This window comes from Triplophysa rosa, linkage group LG1 (genome assembly GCF_024868665.1).
Source record: "Triplophysa rosa linkage group LG1, Trosa_1v2, whole genome shotgun sequence".
NCBI classification, from domain to species: domain Eukaryota; kingdom Metazoa; phylum Chordata; class Actinopteri; order Cypriniformes; family Nemacheilidae; genus Triplophysa; species Triplophysa rosa.
The window spans coordinates 21,086,075-21,108,424 of NC_079890.1; the positions used below are offsets into that span (position 1 = coordinate 21,086,075).

The 22,350-nt window shown below is 38.9% G+C and overlaps 1 protein-coding gene across 11 annotated transcripts in view; it reads left to right on the forward strand.

The window, feature by feature from the left end:
- Positions 1–22,350, forward strand: part of chd9 (chromodomain helicase DNA binding protein 9) — a 74,222-nt gene that overhangs the window by 40,558 nt on the left and 11,314 nt on the right. For 9 of the 11 annotated variants that reach the window (XM_057326568.1, XM_057328963.1, XM_057328488.1 and 6 more), the window contains 20 exons: positions 7,425–7,533; positions 8,359–8,505; positions 10,253–10,321; positions 10,796–10,851; positions 11,036–11,153; positions 11,387–11,473; positions 11,556–11,693; positions 11,817–11,938; positions 12,974–13,217; positions 13,719–13,895; positions 13,991–14,134; positions 14,417–14,672; positions 14,756–14,966; positions 16,013–16,208; positions 16,293–16,472; positions 16,558–16,743; positions 18,195–18,305; positions 19,293–19,489; positions 20,530–20,729; positions 20,855–21,014. In XM_057326568.1, coding sequence (XP_057182551.1) covers positions 7,425–7,533; positions 8,359–8,505; positions 10,253–10,321; positions 10,796–10,851; positions 11,036–11,153; positions 11,387–11,473; positions 11,556–11,693; positions 11,817–11,938; positions 12,974–13,217; positions 13,719–13,895; positions 13,991–14,134; positions 14,417–14,672; positions 14,756–14,966; positions 16,013–16,208; positions 16,293–16,472; positions 16,558–16,743; positions 18,195–18,305; positions 19,293–19,489; positions 20,530–20,729; positions 20,855–21,014 — 3,108 coding nt within the window. The remainder of the gene's footprint in view (positions 1–7,424; positions 7,534–8,358; positions 8,506–10,252; positions 10,322–10,795; positions 10,852–11,035; positions 11,154–11,386; positions 11,474–11,555; positions 11,694–11,816; positions 11,939–12,973; positions 13,218–13,718; positions 13,896–13,990; positions 14,135–14,416; positions 14,673–14,755; positions 14,967–16,012; positions 16,209–16,292; positions 16,473–16,557; positions 16,744–18,194; positions 18,306–19,292; positions 19,490–20,529; positions 20,730–20,854; positions 21,015–22,350) is intronic. The other 2 variants (XM_057327878.1, XM_057329443.1) reach the window with 1 other exon arrangement.

The window sequence follows — 22,350 nt, forward strand, 5'->3', positions numbered from 1 at the left end:
ATCTCCAACAGTGTAGAGATAATCTGCCAGATTGTATTTTCTGTTTAGGGTCCGATAGCATTCTAGTTTACTTTGGTTTTTACTTTCCTTTTCCCAATGATCTAAATATAACTTTTTACTTTCTTTGATTATTTGGTTTATTCTGATTTGGTTCTGTTCGGTTGTGCCGGTCTGAAGTTTCAGAGCCAGCTGGCAGAAGGGACTGGCTTTAGGTCTCAGCTCTTTGGTTTTAAGTGCTTCGTATTGAAGTGTGTTAGGAGGATTTGAGTTAAGGTGTGTCCAGAATTTGAGAGAACGTTTTTGGATGTGTATTATCAGGGGGTATCTGCCTAATTCAGCCCTGCATGCATTATTTGGTGTTCTTCTCTGAACTCTTAAAATGTTTCTACAGAATTCAGCATGCAGGGATTCTATGGGGTGTTTATCCCATTTGGAGTAATCTGTCAGACATTGTGGACCCCAAACCTCGCAGCCATATAGAGCTATAGGCATAATGACACAATCAAAGATTTGACACCAGACTGGAACTGGAATATCTGTGTGGGTGAATCTGCCTTTGATGGAGTAAAACGCTCGTCTAGCTTTCTCTTTCAGTGCATTCACTGCCAGACCAAAACCTCCTGACGCGCTGATTTTTAGGCCGAGATAATCTTAGTGTAAAGTGTGTTCTATTGTAGTGTTTCCCAGAGTGAATGTGTATCTGTTATCCTGTAATCTGACTTTTTTCTGGAAAATCATAATTTTTTTTCCAGATTGACTGTCAGGGCCCAGTTTTGACAGTATTTCTCTAGCAGGTGTAGGTGTTGCTGTAGACCTTCGGCGGTGTCTGACAGCAGCACCAGATCATCAGCATACAGAAGACATTTCACCTCGTAGTTGTTTAATGTGAGACCGGCTGTTGCAGATTGTTCCAGTAACACGGCTAACTCATTTATACATAAATTAAACAGAGTTGGACTCAAGTTGCATCCCTGTCTTACTCCGCGCCCCTGAGAGAAAAATTCTGTTCTTTTATCGCCAATTTTAACTCCGCATTTGTTTTATGTGCACATGGATTTAATGATGTCATAAGCTTTTCCACCTATGCCTGATAGTAGAATTTTATAATATAGGCCGTCATGCCATATTGAATCAAATGCTTTTTTTAAATCAACAAAACATGCATATATTTTTCCTTTGTTTTTATGATGGACGTGCTCATTGATTAATGTCTGTAGTGTGTAGATGTGGGCGGTGGTTTGGTAGAAATCCGATCTGACTTTTACTGAAGACATTGTGTTTGGTAAGGAAAGCTTGAATTGGAGTATTCAGGATACTACAGAAAGTCTTGCCCCTACACTCTCTGCTGGTCTGTCGGCGAGATTACGTAGCTAACATGAAAATGTTAAGCATTCCCGCTGAGTTTGTAAAAGCAGTGTGTTGAATTTCTTCTGCGACTTGTTCATCGTGCCTATTGGATTAGCAGTCTGAATGACCCAAATACTTGTGCAGTAAAGGCAGGACAAACAGGACGTGTGTGTTCAGCCTCAACACCTTACTGGATGATATCTCCACTGTTATAAGACACACTTTGTATCCCTGCTCATTTACGTCTGTGGCACAGAATGGTGTATGGTAGAAGGACGCAGGTGTTTGTTAAACGGTGTTCTGGCTCTTCATTCGGATTGGACGATAAGTGCTTGTAAAATGATAATTGCTCACTTGTGACCGCACGTTCCTTATTAATGTCCTTATTAATATAAATTGTTGCTTGTTAACCACAAACCGCCTACAGTTGGGATATTAAATTTGGTAGAAAAACATATTTTATAAGAATAACTATTGATAATAAATGGAGGTGTTTATTAAACATGTGTGTCTTTTCTCATAGTGCTTTTGACGATGACTACCATTTAGGGGATAGCACTTGTATTCATAGTAAAATCAATGTAATAAATAGCTTATCGTGGCTCTTTATTATATGCAGATATTCAAAAATGGGAGTGAAAGGTTTGCCTGTTTAATTGTGTCTTTTTACCTGTAAAGTACTTGAAAGGCAGATATCTGTCTGGTTTGACTACTTTTTCGAGCTTGTTTTGCACTGTAAGGGTTGTGAACAGGATGTTGTCACTCTGTTGACAGTAATAGTGTGCTACCTTGTTCTTGCTCTGCTCTGAGAAAGTGATATTTAAGGTTGAGCATTACAGTTACATAGTAACTAGTGATGTCATCAAATTTCCAATTCAACACAAATTAATTGCTAGAATGCTTGGTTCATCTAAATTCAGCGTTGCAGGGAGAAACTGACATGCGCACTTGGTATTTGATGTGTTAATCTTTACATGTCAGAAAGACAGACCCTCACCCAAGTCCCACCCCCTCAACCATTGTAGCCGTTCTCCGTCTACACTTTGGTGACCCATGAAGTCACTGTAAAAAATCCTGTAAATCCTGCACTTCTGGGGAGCCAGAAATATCCGTAAAAATAACCCATAAAATGACATGTTTTTCTTGTAAATTTGCAGTCTTTTTCTGTAATTCGGATTTGGGAAAAATACGTGAACAATAAAACGGTTACATTTTGTAAAATTACATTTTTTTACATTATATGTAAAAAATCTGTATAAAAAAATGTAAAATTGGTTCTGTGTCTATACAATAGAAGTAAATGGGTACCGCCATTGTTCGGTTACAAGCATTCTTTAAAATATCTTTTGTGTTCTGCAGAAGAGAGAAAGTCATACAGGTTTGAAATGACAAGAGGGTGAGTAAATGATGACAGAATTTTCATTTTGGGGTAAACTGTCCCTCCTTTATGATCTCAGATGAGTGTGAAGGCAAACGTGGGTCTTAGATCTCAGAATTGGTACGGCTGGTGTCTTTGAGCCTGTGGTGGAACACAAAGCCAGAAACCCACTGACCCGCTTTGCACCAAACAGTGCGCCACAGCCAGCAGCTGCCATTAGAGAAAGAGAGACTGCAGTCAGTCACACATTTTGATAGAGATGGACGTCTATAGGAAGTATTTCAGAGACATTAAAAGGTGATGAGATGGACAACTCATAATAAAAAGAATGAGATAAATCAATATGGCGGCTGTGGGGGAGGAAATTCTGCCTCACAGTTAAAGAGCCTCATGCTTTTTTCTATTCTCAAACGTATGAGCACATAGTTGAATTAACCTTGAGTTTGAGCCTTCAGTACTTGAAATAAGCACAAAATATGATATTACAAATCAGTGACTAACACCTGATAACAGTGATATGTTATTAGAACATAACCTTGGCAGGATTTTTGTTTCCCAATTGTAGAATGGCAGTGCTTCAGAGTGAACTGACTTACCCTAAAGGGCTGTAATGTTTAAAGAGATAGTTGAAAGAGAGAAGTAAGAAATAAAGCCGTTTTAAATATTTTGTTGTTTTGGGATTTTTAGTTGGGTTTTAAAGGTGTTTTAGGATGATGCGTTTTGTGTGCTGATGCGTTATGTACTGTATGCTGATGTATTTTTCGCCACAAAGAAAAAAACTCATAACAATGGTATGTGTATGTGAGAATCCATAGAGAAAGAATAAGTATCTGCATACTACATGTATCTAAGGTTACAACCCTGAAATATTAATGTAGCCTTCTGTGCCTTCTGCTGAAAACCTTACGCTCTTCTGAGTATACGTGGGTTGTTGTCTCCGATTCATATAAGCTTTAAATAATTGTGCATAAAAATGCAACATACTACAAATGTACAAAAATACTTACAAATCAATATACTTACAATAGCAAGAAAAAATAAAATGATTATACTTTTCTTTGCATCATGCTAGAATACATTGTTGTATTTGCACAGCCAGCTTTTTGAAAGTGCAGTGTGTTTTTGAGCTGTTATTAAGCTGTGCCTGAGATTTCAGTGATAGTTCTGTCTGTGGCTTAAGAAAAAAGTTGTTTTGTGACAAAAACAGCAATTAAATTGCTTGTGATTTCAATTGCTGACAACAAGTTAGTGATAGACAAAGATGGCAACACACAAGAAAATGATTGTATGCCATTTTTTTTGCCTTTTTATATATTTTTTGCCAGATAGTACAGTGTAGAGAGATCTCATCTCATCATTGCATGAGATTTTTGACCTTGATATTAATTAATTATTTGATTTATTATTTCAGGCTGTATACTTCAAACCATAGTCTCTTTTGAAGCAAAATATGAACTTGTTTTAGTAAAAGCACAAAGCCTTTTTTTGTTTTCATAAAAATTAATGTTGTAGAGAGAGAACCTACAAGACTGCTGTTGCACATAGTCTGATTTTGAAAAACTTCTTGAAAAAATCTGTTTCTTCATCGTTTTAAAACACAAATGAAAAACACCCGAGAGATACAGATGCTGAATATACTGTAATTCAGAATTTTCGTTGAGAATATGTCTTACACATTGTAATAAATGGACATTCATTTTGAAAAAACATAGTAAATCAGTCAAGTGACTTTGCTTAAGATATACATAATAGTAGCAAAGCTTATGTTGGTTAGAAGTGGATGTTGCATGTTCAGTCAGTCAGCTTAACAGAGCAAAATATGTGTATTTTGTTATGTGTGTAAATTAAAGTAACGTTCATTAAATGCCATTTACAAGTAAATAAAATCTTGTCTGTTTTTTAGGTATTGTAACATTTAAAGTTTATTGTAAGAATAATAGTCTGACTCTAGCTGACGTTTGTAAGTCAAATGATGGGAACAAACAGTCTGCTGAAGACATTGACAGTGACTCTTAACAACAACTTTTACCACAGTCGCTCATAAGTTTCTCAAACATTTTTTTCTTGTCTGGTTTTGTGATTCCAGAGCATCATGTGGTGATACATTTCTGGCATTAAGCCACCAAAACTAAATGTAGAGGAGCAAAATCAATGTTTTCATATCTGAAATTGTTTTAGTAAACAGAAAAGTGTGTTTTTTTTCATTGTGTTACCTGCTTATATATTAGTTTTTATATAAAACATAGATTTTTTAGGACTCTGGAAAATGAGAATGATTTGTCTGTTAACCTGGTTTATGTCACACGCTCAAACACAGGTGGGCTCTGTCCAGCTCTGTCTGCACACACACACACACACACACACACACACAGGTGCACGCAGGACCACCACATCATTTCACAGCTGCTGTGGTGTGTGAGGAGTGGAGCTCATGTGTCACTCACAGGATGCAACATTACTGCCTCCACCCACGTTGCCAGCTTCACTCCGATCCGGTTGCTAGGCAACCAGGAAGTCATGTTGTCCCATAGACTAGTCAAGTGTAACATCATCCAAAGAGAGTGAAATAGTGAGTGAGGGTTTGTGTTTGCATAGCAGATGTCCTGTTTTATGAGACTGGTTTCCTCGATCTGTTCAGCAGGGCTTAACAGACACAAATGTGTGCCTGACACAGATTTGAAAACACTGTTTAGTATCCAGTATACTGTGTAATATGAGGAGATGTTGTATTCTTAGTTGTGTAAAATGTCCCTTTTTTGAAGAAATGGCGTACATTATGTACTGAATACATTTGTGTATATTAAAGGTGTGGCTGTAATAAATAAACAGATGAAGGTGACTACTGTACTGGGAGACTATATTCTGCAAATCTTTATACGTGTGGTGTCTGTTTTATTTTTGACTGTGTTACGTAATTGCTTTTTGGGTTCTTAGAAAGTGTTTGAAACAGCACTGCTTAAAGGGGTCATATGGCGCGAATACGTGCTTTTCTGTGTCTTTGATGTGTTATAAGTTGCCCATGCATGTATTAGACATGTAAAATTGAAGAAATGAAAGTGTCGGAACGAAAGATGCATTCTATCTAAAAGCGAATGCTCACCCAGACCTGCCTGAAACGCCTCGTGTAGCCACACCCCCACACATCTACGTCAGTTCGTGGTATGATTTGACTAAGACCGCCCAAATGTATACGCAAGTAAGGTGGGCGTACCTGTCAGTACAATCGCTTTGGAACCTGATGTTCCAAATATGGTAAGAAGCGTTACATTTCCGTCACACACTCGCAGTATGCTCGCAGTATTCGACCAATTACTACGCACTGGCCAACCATAGCACTCCTCGCTTTTGGAGAGGCGGGGCAAAGAGGAGATACAAACATGCACAATATGTGGAAAATACGCGCGTTTTTAACCTTAAATCGTGTTTACAAATTGCATTACATCTAAAACAAACAATAATATTTGTTTTAGCCGTGTCATATGACCCCTTTAATGTTGACATTTGAACAGAATTTGAACAGAAAAACTTAGCCTGACAGCACTCAATACCTGTGGCTCGGTGTGTACCCAACTTTCCCATGACTTTCTCATACTACATATGGCCAAAAGTACGATAACACATCCTAAATGTTCTTGTTGAGCATTGAATTTCAAAACTATATTCGTTAATTGGAAGTTGGTCCTTTTACAACAGCTTCCACTCTAGGAAGGCTTTCTACTAGTAGGTAGCAGGATTTTCTCTTATTCAGAGTTTCAGACATAAGACATTTGAGTTTGGTTAAAAGGCCTATTAGCAGTCAACGTCCCAGTTCACCATAAAGGTTCAGTGTGGTTCATGTCTGAGATTTGTGCAGGTCTGTCAGGTTCTTCAACACCAGACTTAATAGAGTATTTCTTTATGGATTTCAAAACACCCTTTTCTGTTTCAGCATGATGCGTCCTCCATGCACAAAGCAATGTTTATAAAGGCCTCAGTCTGCTGGAACAGAAAAGGGCCTTTCCCAAATTGTTGCTTCAAATTTTAAAACACATCATTCTCTAGAACTTCATTTTGTGCTGTAGGCAGATCAGTAAATTGAAAGGCCAAGATTTTGGTTATGAAGTGCATTTGCCTTTTTGCTACAATAAGACGTAAATCACTGACACTTTATTTTGAATCAGTTTTACGTGTGTTTTTAGCTAGTGATCCTTTAGAGTATTTTGGTTCTTGGGTGCACAAGTTGAAGGGTTTAACATTCCGTGTAAGCTTTTAAAGGATTTGTTCACCCAAAACAGATTTTTTTCTTCAAACTCATTTCAGGTATGGGTCACCATATCTGACAAATAGGTTACTTTCACATTTCATATTAGAGCTGTCTTAACTTAATATTCTTGATTAATATTCTTGATCTTAATTATCTTAAAATATGTAAGTGTTGTGGTTTTGTCTCAAGATGAACAGTAGGCATGTTTATAAAAACTAGGTATTTAAATGACCTATTTTAACTTAGGCCTAGTCCTGGTTTAATCTAAGCCCTGTCCAGGAAACTGCACCTTTAAATTGTACAGGTTTGTGGTGAATTATGACAGAATTTAAATTTATGGGTGAGCTATTCTTAAAACGTTTTTTTTTTCATTCAAAATGCCATCTATAATCACATGATCACAAAATTGTTGCCTGTAGGGTGACCTTTGTCTATTTCTCTGTGTTCTTTGTATAGGAAAATCGTTATAAAGTTTGGAAAGAAGAAACGGAAGAAGGCAGAATCCTCAGAAGAGCTGTCTGATGATGACAGACCGCCCCGACGGTCTTCAAAAGACGATGATTCGGTGAGCTTTGATTCTACAGACTTCTGTGTACAGTATCTGTGTAAAAAAAGTCAGCTGTGTAAAAATTAGTTGTAAGCGGTTATTGTTAGAGTATGTTGCATAAGACACGTTTTTGCACTGGGCCAAAGACAAAGTAACTTTGTGCAGGCATATGTATGCTCAGAGAGAAAGACTGTATGCTGAAAGAATTCCCACTCTTTCTTCTGACATGCGTCCCATTCTCCCCGACCATGATACCCCTCCTGCTATCCTCTTTAAATAACCCTGTGTTAAATAAAGCAGTGTGCATTTGATGACTCCGTTAGCCTGTCAGAGATAAGGCTATAGCTATGCGCCTCTGATGCATTCTGGGAAACATTAGGATGTTATGGTGGATGACTTTAATTGGTCATCCTGAGATATTCTCATCCTCTCCATTTACTTTAACTCATAGCATTTAGGTCATGTTATATTTGGGAGGACAGGCACACACACACGCTGCACTGTACTAATTTACTGAAGGGCTTCCATCCTGTCAGGGCATCTTGCCGAGTAAAAAATAAACTTGTACATGCGCAAGGGTTCTTCTTTTCTCTGTGTCATACAAACTTGTGTCATTCCCATAGACACAGGTGTACTGAATCAATCACATTCATAGACGACACTGTGGTTTCTCAATACTGCTCTTGTGTGTGTGTGTGTGTGTGTGTGTGTATGGAGGGGAGTAGTGTCTAGAATTGTGGGAATGTTGCACCACTCATACTGTGTCTTATTCAGACCAACACTGAGAATTAAATTGCAGATGTACAAATGAAACCACACTCACTCATATATATATTTTTACAGAAGCGGCGTTCTAACCGGAAGATCAAGAGGAAGAAGTATGAGGAAGATGGGGAGGCCCGACTGTCTGATGAAGAAATGAAGGTCATCGTCAAAGCCAAGAAGAGCAACTCCAATGCTCACAGAAACCCTGCAGTGCAACTCTTTGTGGTGAGTATGTGCAATTGTCATGTAGTATACAAGCTAGAGCTGTCACGGTTATTAAATAATCGTCTCATCGCGATTGTTTGACCTCATCGCGATGGTTTCAGATCATCGCAATTATTGCACATCTCAATAGAAGACACTAGGGGGAGCTGTACTGCATCTTCATATTGCATATTTTATTGTATATATTGTAACTAAAGCATGGTAATACTTGTAAAATGTACCACCACAACACAATCACTTTAAAAAAAACTAATGCATATACCATAAAAATAACCTGCAGTACAATTTAATGTTATTTCAGTGTGAAAACCAGTCTACCAAAATCTCATTAACATAGAAGTAAACTTTTATTGTAGTCTTGCAAGTGAGAAACAAACAGACTAGAAGCTTTTCTATGACTGATAGCATTTTAATGGTGGCTTCAATTCACTCCTGATCAATTTACTTAATTTACAAGTATTTTACGGTTGTATTATTGACCGGTAAAAGCCTAAACCTTAAGTATGATGACCCAATTTTTTCCTATGTTTTCCAAGAAAAAGAACATAGTCTTTATATTCAGAACAATATGGTCGTTTCAAAGCTGAATAAAAAATGTATGAGAATTAAAAGTCAAAGCTCTAAAACAGACAATTAATCGACATAATCGCAATGATTTATCAGACAATTAATCGTCAGCCAAATTTCATAATCGTGACAGCCCTAATACAAGCATGTTATTTAAAGGGACAGTTCACCCAAAAATGAAAATTCTGTCATCATTTACTTACCCTCTTGTCATTTCAAACCTGTATGACTTTCTTTCACACAAAAGAAAGAACACAAAAGAAGATATTTTGAAGAATGTTGGTAACTGACCAATGGAGGTACCCATTCACTTCTCTTATATGGACACAAAACCAATGCAAGCCCGTGGGTAACGCCGTTGTTCTGTTACCAACATTCTTCAAAATATCTTTTGTGTTCTGCGAAAGAAAGAAAGTCATACAGGTTTGAAATGACAAGAGGTGAGTCAATGATGACAGAATTTTCATTTTGGGGAGAATTATCCCTTTAAAGATCCATTTTTCTTTCATCTTTAACATAATAAGACCTGTGCATCCTTTTGTTTGTAAGATAATTGGTGTTTATAAATGTGTAGGACTAGGCGAAAAAAGCTAAAACTAAATGTTTTTATTTTATTTTTAAGCTTTTGATTGTATTTACTGTATCTCTACACAGAGACTTCAGTAAATATTCAAAAATGGTGACACAATTTATCATTCTTCTTCAATAAAGTGTTTGATTAATTGAAACTGAATCAAATAAATGATGTAATTTCACTTTTGCTACTGACGTTCAGATCAAAGATGCTATTAATATATATTCTTCCTAGACAAAGAAGGATTGTAAAACTAGTCGAAGTAGACGTGTTTTGAGGAACTTAGCAGTCAAATAAAAAGCCCATTAAAATCTGTATTCCCATTCTTGTTTTATTTTATGTTGCTAAATCAACATAGTATATTCCACGTATATTGCAGGGCACTATGCTTGAGTTTGTCATGCGGCATTAGAATATGTTTTGATGTTTTCTGTGTCTCAGTGGTTAGAGCATGGCGCTAGCAACGCCAAGGTCATGGGTTCGATCCCAGGGGATTGCACATAGTCAGAAACAAATGTATAGTACAATGCAATGTAAGTCGCTTTGGATAAAAGCATCTGCCAAATGCATAAATGTAATGTAAATGATGTTTGTATTGGTTTACAGGAGAACCCAAGTGAGGAAGATGCAGCTGTGGTTGACAAAATCATGGCATCTCGCTTGGTGAAGAAGGAGGTAACAGCATGTGCTATTTTTTTGCATGTTCTTACAAGAATTTTTTTAATACTTGAAAAGTTTAGCTCAATGCAGATAGACTGGCAGCAGAGAGAGTGATGCTTTCATTTCTCAGAAAGAATGTGAAACATGCCTGTTAGGTTTTTTTTTAAATCAATTTTAATATATTTAATCTTTACAAAGTTAAAATATTCTGACATTTTTCTTATCACGCGGTGCTAACATTTATGCACATCAGATGCTTCACCAGCAAAAATAAATGTATTATATATTTTATAATATATATATATATATATTATGCTTTAGTGGCCATTAAGGAAATAGTAGTATAGTTTTCTAAACATTCTTTGCCAACTAATGTACTTTAAACTTTTGCAATGTGGTTTACAATGAGAAATTTGGCATGTGCACTTTTCTTATGGATAAATGAATTATACATGAAGTCGTTTATTGTTTTTATTCTTTGTTTGACAGGTTTCTCCTGGAGTGGTAGTGGAAGTTGAGGAGTACTACGTCAAATACAAGAACTAGTGAGTCGCATTTGTGTTGCTGTTTTTCAGTTAGCTGTGAAATGTGATGTTTTCATACCTCTAATAATGCAGAGGAGCTCAGAGCAGTTTACTGTGAGAGTGGGCATGAGTTGATGAGCATGCATAATTAAACGTGTGTGTGTAAGGAGCATTCTGTAAATATGCAAATGTGTGTGCTTTCCAGCTCGTATCTTCATTGTGAGTGGGCGACGGAGCAACATTTAGTGAAAGACAAGAGGATCCAGCAGAAAATCAAGCGCTTCAAGATGAAACAGGCACAAAAGGCACACTTCTTCGCCGATGTAAGGACACCACTGTTTCTTATAACTTGAACAAATAGATACTGTGTGATGATTTTCTGTGGTTTCTTGCAGGTTAAATGGCATATCGTGTAGTCATTAAACCATTGTATTTACTCACCCCCATTCTTCTGTTTCACCACTTAATTTTTGTTCCTTACATACCGAGATCCTTGATTTTCCATACGATGGAAGTAGCTTGTTATTTTTAAATGCCTTGTATGTGTGTGTTTAAGATGGAGGAGGACCCGTTCAATCCTGACTATGTGGAAGTGGACAGAGTGCTGGAGGTCTCGTACTGTCAGGACAAGGACTCCGGAGAGGTAACAAATTGCTTATTCAGTGGAGACTTTCGGTGAGGTTGGTGCATGTATTGTGAGTCTCAAAGCCTCCCCATGTGTACAGCCGTTGGTGTATTATCTGGTGAAGTGGTGCTCGCTGGCGTACGAGGACAGCACATGGGAGCTGAAGGAAGATGTGGACCAGACTAAGATCGAGGAGTTTAAGCAGCTGCAGGCAGTAAAACCAAACACCAACAGAGTGGTGAGACCATCCCTTTCCATCTTTCTCATTGATCTAGATCTAGTTTGATATTTTATGGCTTTTCTTCCTAATTAGAAGTGGAACAACGTTCAGATTCCAAAGTCCATGCTGTTTTTGTCTCAGGAACGTCCTCCGGCAAGTCACTGGAAGAAGCGGGAGCAATCGCGAGAGTATTGTAATGGAAACTGTCTCAGGGATTATCAGTTGGAGGGTGTCAACTGGCTGCTCTTCAACTGGTATAACAGGTGAGTAAATGAGTGCTTCCTGTTTCTGTGGTCTAATGAAAACATACTGGTCATGTTTTTTGTGTTTATTTACATGCAAATTCCAAAAAAGCCTTGGACTCTCCGAGTGGCCCCTTGCATTGTGGCCTTTGTTTTACTTAAAACTTAGTTTGTACTCTTTAGACAAAAAATTATAAACAATCTGTTTTTTAAAGTATGTGTTTAGCATGTTGCACACTTTCATTGAGCTTAAACAGTAACAGGCTTTATCGCATTCCACACCATGTCTATGGGAAACAACCTTACACGAAGACGGCAAGATCACAAGTAGAGTTTGCCTTGTATCATATATCCCTCACAATGTCCTTCACTGTTCCATGCTTTTTCCCTGCTGATTAACGCTTGAAGGCTTTTGTTTTCTTCACTAAAGTTGTATCCACACGTTCTGTGTCCTAGTTATTCACTTCTTTCTATGTATAAAGATCTTTAACTCAATATTAGATAGTCGTGATAGATGATCTGTGGTTCTGTGTCATCTGCCCTTCAGACTTCACATAGTGTTTCGACAAGCAATGGAGAATAAATGGATTATAAGAATTGAAATTTCACTGACTCATCTGACTGATTCATATGTACTGAAGTAAATTAGAAGCTTGATTTGAAAGTGAGTTGCTGTAATATATTAGTCCATTTACCGTACCAGTCTTTTCACTACTTGTCCTTGTTTTGTACATTCTCAAGGTTGGAACCACTCACCCCGTGTAGTTTCATTCCTGTATGCCGTTTTTTCCCCCGTGAAATTTACATTTGACCATGATAAGAACATCATAAACATACTTCATCAATCTTGTGTGCTATATTCCAGGTCTGGAAAGCAACACGTCATTGTTCAGCTATAAATTATTACAATCTATTGGCAGCCCTAATTATTACGCCAGCACCATTAATTATGCTTCAGTATCTGTCAACAATATCAACAATAGAAGTGAACATCTGGAGTGTCTGAGGACTGTTGGTGGTTGGAATACTCAACAAACACTTGTTGTTCATTTGCAGGCGTAACTGTATTCTGGCTGATGAGATGGGTCTGGGTAAGACCATCCAGTCCATCACATTTCTGGATGAGATCTGCCGCACAGGGATCAAGGGGCCGTTTCTCATCATCGCCCCACTTTCCACCATCACTAACTGGGAGAGGGAGTTCAGAACCTGGACGAACCTCAATGTCATTGTGTACCACGGCAGTGTGGTCAGCAGGCAGATGCTCCAGCAGTATGAGATGTACTTCAGAGATGCTCAGGTGCCATTTTACATCATCTCTGCTGTGATTGAAAGCTTTTGTGTTGGTTACCTTTTACTTTCATTTCGGTGAAGGAGAAGGGTAGATGAAACCAAGTGAGCCAATAAATGTTTTTGAGAATATTATAATTATTTATATAGAGCTATTAAAAATTGCCCAGAGAATCAACAAAATGTAAGTAATCGATACCAATTCCATCGAGATACCACTTTTGATAGCACAGGGAAAACATGTTAGATCAAACTGTAAAACTATGGAAAAACAATGCAAATGAAATCAAATAAACAAGAAATCATCTGTAACATACAATCATTTAATATCAATTTGCATACATTTATTATCAAGAAAGTATTCTGTACCTTTGACATCAAATTGTTATTAAAAGTCCATATTGTGATGATTGATGAAGGAAAGTGATACATTACTGTAGTCTAACATGTAAATCACAGGGAAAGAAAAGCAAATGTGCAATCCGTCATTCAGTCTCTCTCGCTCTCACAGGGTCGTGTGATAAAAGGTGCTTACCGGTTTCAAGCGGTCATTATCACATTTGAGATGATTTTGGGAGGCTGTCCAGAACTGAACGCAATTGACTGGCGATGTGTCATCATTGATGAAGCCCATCGGCTCAAAAACAAGAACTGCAAGCTACTAGAAGGCTTCAAACTTATGAGTCTGGTACAAATGAGATGTTAAATGTTCACCTAATCATTCTCTTTTGCCTATGTTTTCGATCTTTCTGATTTGCTATCTGTTGACCTTTCGACCTTTAGGAACACAAGGTGTTATTGACAGGCACCCCCCTACAGAACACGGTGGAGGAACTCTTCAGTCTACTGCACTTCCTGGAGCCAACCCGCTTTCCCTCTGAAAACACATTTATGCAGGAATTTGGAGACCTCAAGACCGAGGAGCAGGTATTTTCGCTTAGTGTTTCTTTATGTACTATGGTTGGGGGGTGGGGTTTACTTTGCTATACATCGAGGACAAATTTATTATAATTTTCTTTCGGGGACCTTTAGTGATGTCCCCGTTTGGAAAAGCAGTTCACAAGGTTTTTTTCTATTTTTTGATTGATTCTGTTGTTCTGTGTGTAATTTGCTTTATTGTCATTTTATTTATATATAGACAATAGCAGTCTATGGTGTGTCCTCACTTAGCTCAATAATAAAACGACTCTGCTCCACTTGTATGTGTAGGTCCAGAAACTCCAGGCCATCCTGAAGCCGATGATGCTGCGTCGTCTTAAGGAAGACGTTGAAAAGAAGTTGGCCCCGAAAGAAGAGACCATCATCGAAGTGGAGCTCACCAACATCCAGAAGAAATACTACCGCGCCATTCTGGAGAAAAACTTCTCATTCCTGGCTAAAGGCGTTGGCCAAGCCAACGTCCCCAACCTGCTCAACACCATGATGGAACTACGGAAATGCTGCAACCATCCCTACCTCATCAAAGGTTCAGACACAAACCACTGCTGAAACCCAAACATACACATCTACGTTAGAAAAGTTCCTAAACTCTCTCTCTCTTGCATCTAGGGGCTGAAGAAAAGATCTTGGAAGACTTCAAGGAGGTGTACCTCCCAACAGCTGTAGATTTCCACCTGCAGGCTATGATTCAGTCCGCAGGTAAACTGGTTCTCATCGACAAGCTGCTGCCCAAGATGAAGGCAGGTGGACACAAAGTTCTCATCTTCTCCCAGATGGTGCGCTGCCTCGATATCCTGGAAGACTACCTCATCCAGAGAAGGTGGGAAACGCAAGACTGTACATAGTCCTATACAGGACAAAAAAACTAATCTTAGGGCTCGTAGGAGGTTTTTGAATTTCATTTTGGATGGCTTTTGTTGAGTTCGTCCAGAGTTCAGAGGGTTTAACTGCATTTTGTCACATGGCCCTCTGCTGTGTTTGCTTCAGATGCTTTATAGCATTTAGATGCAGTTTTAACACGCACTCCAATCTGCTTTTTTGGCCCGCGTTCAGTGCCACTGTTTACTTATCCTGGTTTATGTTCACATGTGAACATGTTTCTTATCTCTGTATAGAGTTCTTTAAGTTAAACTTATTTGCTACCAACGTCATATGACAAGCTCCGTGCATGTTCTTTTTTTATCTTCAGTGGATAGTCATTGGGATTGTTTTGTTACATGTAAAGTGAAGTATCCTTCATTTCCAGTGCTTTGTCCTTGACAATCTAGTAGCTAGTTTGTACAATGTAGGATTCGTAAAGTGGTGCACGTGTGTTGGCTCATCCAGCTAGGGCACAGCAAGAAACAGACACTCCAGGGATCTCACATCAGGCACACAGTCCCAGAGGCACAGGTTTGCCCAAAGTGGGTCAGAGAAAGGAGAAAGCAACAGGCAGAGACAGTAGATGGTCACTGTGAATAAGACCGATAGGAAGAGATGAATAGTTGGAATGCAAGAAAGAGTGGGTGAATGGGGAGGAGAGAGGAGAAAGATGGTCATGTTCCAAATGGTGCACTCCTTCCTAAATAAGCACCTTCCTAAATAATTAAATGGCAAATGGGACAGTCTTGTGGACTTCACAGATTTCCACAAAGGAATACCATGACACGTTTTGGACGGGGCCAAAGAGTTTCAGACAAATAATACCAATATAGTTTTTCTGTGTTATGCTGTCATGTATGCTAGCTTTGAGGCATATTACAGATTTATGAATAACAAACATTATTCTGACTCGCGTCAAAGCCAGGCTGTATTCCTCTTTTTTTTCACCAGTGCTCAATAAAATCCATTGATTTGTAATTCTGAAGTCAAACTGACCTTTTCCAGATACCTCTATGAGCGGATAGACGGCCGTGTACGTGGGAACCTTCGTCAAGCAGCAATAGACCGCTTCAGTAAACCCGACTCGGATCGATTCGTCTTCCTGCTGTGCACACGAGCAGGTGGGCTTGGAATTAACCTCACAGCTGCCGACACCTGTATCATCTTTGACTCGGACTGGAACCCACAGAACGACCTGCAGGTACACAAACACACCTGATAACAGTTTTTCCTTATTTGTACGTAGATGTTTCTATGTTTTTCTATTGTTTTGTTTGTTTTGCAGGCTCAGGCTCGGTGCCACCGGATTGGTCAGGATAAAGCGGTGAAGGTATATCGACTGATCACGCGTAACTCGTACGAGCGAGAGATGTTCGATAGAGCCAGCCTTAAGCTGGGATTGGATAAAGCCGTGCTCCAGAGCATGAGTGGGCGGGACAACAGTCTAGGAGGAGGAGGCGGGGGGGTAAGTCATCAGACGAATCATGTTTTCTTCAGCCTCGTTACGTTGTGTATATTTTTGTTTCATCCATATTATTGTAATTCTACAGCAGATGCAACAGCAGCTCTCCAAAAAGGAGATCGAGGACCTTTTGCGCCGCGGAGCCTACGGTGCCATCATGGATGAAGAAGATGAAGGGGCGAAATTTTGTGAAGAAGACATTGACCAAATCCTGCAGCGCAGAACCAAGACCATCACCATTGAATCTGAGGGGAGGGGCTCCACCTTTGCCAAGGTGTCTTTTTCTTCCACCTCCGTGTGTATTTGTGCTGATGTACAAAGCAACCTTTAAAGTGATAGTTCATCCAAAAATGTCATTTACTCACCCTCTTGTCATTTCAAACCGGTACGACTTTCTTTCTTCTGCAGAACACAAAAAAGGTATTTTGGCAAGAATGTTGGCACCCATTGACTTTCATTGGTTTGTGTCCATGCAACAGAAGTGAATGTGTGCCACTGCTGTTCGGTTACCAACCTTCTTAAAAATATCTTCTTTTGTGTTCTGTGGAAGAAAGTTATACAGGTTTGAAATGACAAGAGCATGAATAAATGGTGACAGAATTTTCATTTTTGGGTGAACTATCACTTTAAAGGCGCAGTTCTTAATTGACAGCGGCCACTAGCGTTGTATTATAGATTTGCCACGAATCGCTCAGTCCAAACACGACGGTGGCCACCACAGTACAAAAAGATGTCGTTCTCATGATGACGCAGGGAAGAGATTTTGCGGGCATTAGAAAGAGCTATGACTTATGTGTTACATAAAATAAAAGGTTTGTGGATTTTACGTTTGAAAAGAAGGATAAAAGTCAGGCAGGAGCTAGGACCTGCGCTAATATTATAAAGACTTTCCAGCAGAGACACGTTAGGACCTGCGGTACTGAGGCTTTTAGCAGAGATACTCACAGATATCTATGGAGATATTTTCCAGCAGAGAGACGTTGGAGAGAAAGATCGTCTAAAAATCACCTCCGAGGAGGATGCTTTGATTCGGATCAGTATGTGAGTAACATACTAACATACCAAGATATGTTGTTGTTGTAATATTAGCTGTGTGACAGAGCAGTTTTGAGTGTCATTGTTTATCTGGAACCGCTTTAATATTGTACTCGTCCAGATACTGGTGAGAGAGAGCGAGAGCGCGTTGGAGCTGAAACTGGAGAGCGAGCGAGAGCGCGTTTTATTCTTTTACTCAATGATGAATAAACTTTCAGTTAATCCGCGGGTCACATGCGTTCCGCACCGGAGAGCACGATCCGTACGAATCACGGATCTTCCCGCGATCCGTTTCACCACGATACCGCAGCGGAGAGGAAGAGGAAACACGCGTTGTAGAGTTGTTTGTCCATTTAGGGCTGCTGTACAAAACATGGCGGCAAATTCAATGTATGTAGGGCTGCTCTGTATGTAGATATAAACGGCTTATTCTAAGGTATTACAAACTTAATGGTTCATTACGTAAGGTCTTTATACACCTCTGAAGAAATAGTTTTGTATATTATATTGTATTTCTGTCAGTAGATCCTCCTAAAAATGCCGTATTGTTCCTTCAATTACATTGTTTTAGCAAATATCACGTTTTTTTTATTAACATTTTCTTTACGCATTATTTGTTTTTACTTCTTGATTCTTATGACACCGTATAGCAGTTGATTCAAACATTTACTCTTGTTTTTGTGCTTGCAGGCCAGTTTTGTAGCTTCAGGGAACAGAACGGACATCTCTCTGGATGACCCCAACTTCTGGGACAAGTGGGCTAAGAAAGCAGAGATTGACATGGATACAGTTAATGGCAGAGTAAGTGGCACACAAACTTGGTTGTGTGAAATCAAGGTTTTTTTCTCATTTCGCCATCATCTTTTCACAAACTCAGTGGGGTGGTTTCCCGGACAGGGATTAGTTTAAGACAGGACTAGGCCTTAAATTAGGACATTTAAGCAGTTTTTACAATCATGCTTTACTGGTGTGCATTTTGAGAGGAAACAAGAGCACTTATGTATTTTAAAACATGTCACTGTAAGCTATTTTCAGTTTTGACAGCTCTAACATTTATTTTAGTCTAGGACTAGTCTTAAGCCCTGTCCAGGAAACCGCCCCTGTGTGTACCAAATATGATTTTTCAGGCGTTTGTTTTTTATAAGTCTATAATGAAAGTGAACAGGGACTGGTGCTGGTGCTGTCAAGCTTCAAATAGAAAAAAACACAAGAAATAATAAGTGGTCCGTATGACTTGTGTGCAATATTTTTAGTTTACTGATGTTTGTGTTAGGAACAGACTGAAAAGTCATATGGCTTTGGAATCGCATGAGTCATCAATAAATTCTCATTTTGTAAAGAACGATTCCTGCTATAATAACAGCAAAGAACAGTTTCAGATAACTAAGCCAAGTGTTCCAGTGCCAGAATTACTCACAACTTAGTTTCTGCCTAGACATCTGTGATGATAAAATTTAGAGATTCAAACTGGTTGATATGAAAAGCAGCTGAGTGTTAATGGCTGATAGAAACCCCCAGAAGTTAGATTCTAAGCAGAGACGGTGCTGTAAAAGATACAGCAGGATGCTGGTTAAGACGACTGGAATTCAATACAATGCACTTTCTTGGATAACTTGATTGTTGTTCTTTTATTTATTTTTGCGAACAGTTTTCTAAGTTAGCTTTGAGTGCTTTTCTCACATCCAGCAGAACACAGTTACTGTTATTTAAGTGCATAGCGCTGCTCTTAGTAAAAGTGTGTTGGCCACTTCATTTTTACGGTTGTCTCTTGTTGCCGTTTGACTACAGAACAGTCTGGTGATCGACACCCCTCGAGTCAGGAAACAGACCCGGCCGTTCAGCGCCACTAAGGACGAGCTGGCTGAGCTGTCTGAAGGAGAGAGCAGTGGAGATGACAAGCCCAAGGTCCGCCGGCCGCATGACCGCCTCAACAGCTACGGCCGCACAGAGTGCTTCAGGGTGGAGAAAAATCTGCTGGTGTACGGGTGAGTGGCCGCTAGCAGTCGACTGATATGAATTTGTCATTGCCAGAAACACTTAGAGAGCAAAGACTTCAAATGTGTTGCCTGTGATTGTAAATGGAGAGTTAGACATAAGAGATGTACTGCAGGTGAAATTGATATCACAGCTTTTAACAGCTGTAGCGAAAGATTCTTAAAGTACTAAAGCTTCTAACATCAATCCAGGGGCACACTTTATTTAAAGGTCCAGTTCTCGGTTTTAGTAAACTATTAACTACGACTTTTGCTTAGTTAACTCTTCATTTGTTGCTTATTAATAGTTAGTAAGGTAGTTGTTAGGTTTAGGTATTGGTTAGGATCAGTGTTGGGTAAATTACTCTCAAAAAGTAATTAATTACTAGTTACTAATTACATATTCAATAGTGTAATTAGATTAGTGTACAAATTACTCTCTCCAAAAAGTATTTAGTTACTTATTACTTATTACTTTCTATATCCTACATCAACCTTGATTAGTTAAGTGATTCAAGGATAGGCATGAAAGGGCTCTTTTAATTAATTCAAATAAATAATATTAAACTACATAAAGTACTCTTATTAACTGACCAAAGTATTACAAATGTGAGAATTATACATAAAGCACAGATTTTAAAGTTAGACTTTGAATTTTGATCAATTCCACTATAGCACACACATATTACACAAAGTATTTAGTTTAATTACATCAAAAGTAACTGTAATTAAATTACAGAAAAAATAAGAGTAATCCCTTACTTTACTTTTTCAAGGGGAAAGTAATTAAATTACAGTAACTAATTACTTAGTAACTAGTTACACCCAACACTGGGTAGGATTAGGGATGTAGAATATGGTCATGCAGAATATGTGCTTTATAAGTGCTTATAAACAGCCAATATGCTCATAATAGGCATGCTAATAAGCAACTAGTTAATAGTGAGAATTGGTCCTTATACTAAAGTGTTACCCAATCCAGATTCCTTGTGACTAAAAGTCATATTATGTCAAGATGTTGATTCTTACATCCCTCCCTCTTGGCGTCGTAGGTGGGGTCGCTGGATGGACATCCTGACGCACGGCCGCTTTAAACGTCAGCTGAGCGATCGTGACGTGGAGTGCATATGCAGAGCGCTCTTAGCATACTGCCTCGTTCATTACCGCGGAGACGACAAAATCAAGAGCTTCATGTGGGATCTGATCGCTCCCACGGAGGACGGCAGGACCAAAGAACTTCAAAACCATCTGGGTATGAAAACCGAAGCGTTGTTATAAATTCAATTACCTTTCCTTTCACATCCCGCCAGGAGGATAATTAGCATCTATTTATAAAGCCTGTGACATCATTTAGAGCTGGGAATGTGACTCCCGCAGGTCTGTCGACTCCAGTACCGCGAGGCAGAAAAGGAAAGAAGATGAAGACTCAGTCCAGCTCGTTTGATATTCAGAAAGCAGAGTGGATCCGAAAACACAACCCAGAGCACATGCTGTCTGACGACGGGTACAAGAAACATCTGAAACACCACTGCAACAAGTGAGTATTGCATTTGTTACTATGAAGTACCGTCCCAAACGTGTGTTTGCTGGAGTATGTGCTTCTGTGCATTATGATTTGATAATGTATTGTACAATATGGTTGGTGTTAGGCTGGCTTGATGAGCACAGTTTTTCCTAGTGTTGACATATCCTGTTAAAACAGGAAGTGGGTAGGACAGGCTTTTGTTACATCACAGCGATGAAATGTGATTGGCTATTTGCTGATGACAGTTGGTTGTATGTAGCTTCTTTTCTTCTCATTCTCTGTAGTCTATGTATGGCTGTGCCACTCTTAAGTATTTAATTTGAAAAACTGGAAAAAATAAGTGTAGCGGTGATGATGTAGCCGTAATGATGTAGTGATGTAATAAAGTGTAGTGTAAGATGAGTCATGTTTATTATAAATGTAAAAAAACTTTTAAGCAATTCAGAGTCAGAGAGAAGCTTTATTGTCATTTCAGCCATATTGGCCTACAGCTTGTAAACAGTAAAAAAAAGGTTTTCCAGGACCAGGGTGCTACAAAAGACAACACAAGACATACATTTCGCTATAAATAATTTCAATAATCTTAAATGGGCAAACAATTTTTGGTTCATACATTGATAATCATTCATTTAGTTCATGATTTGACGCTTTTTGAACCACTGCAATTTATGTTCAAACACTAGTGGATTCCATTTAGTAATATGATATCTTATGTTTATTTGGCGGCGCGTCACTGTTATGATCAGATATTCAAAAGCTATGGCCAGTTGTGAAACAATAGTAACACCCACTATAATCAGCAGCCACATGGCTACGTGTGAACGCCCTGGTAGATGGATATCCTGCTGTGCTAGGAAGTGCACACTAAACAGTGTTTGGGGAATCTCCTAGTTTAGGTGTGTGATGTTATTCGGGTAAAGCCCCCTTCTCACTGCTCACTCCGCACACACATACACGGTGGTTTAGGGGTTCTACTACAGGCAGTGGGAGACAAGGTTATGTCACTCCTCTGGTGTCAAACTCAAAAAACTGGCTGACTATCATTCTTTCATCAAGCACATAAGCTTGTGAAATCAGTCTGGAGAAAACAATAGATGTACACAATCTCAGGCTGTAAATCAGGTTTTGTGTGTCTGTTTTGATAATTGGACTGCTCTTGGCCAGGATATGTATGTGCGCGTGTGAGAGAGGTGTAATCACTGTAAAGTTGGCTTTGCGTCCAGTGCTTTTTGGCATTGGAGAAAGTTCCCCATTGTTTTGTAAGCTCCCCTGCTTAACACACACTCAGGATGACCAGGGACAGCACTGTCAGTTTTGCCTCTGTCTGCATATTCCCTTGGGATATACA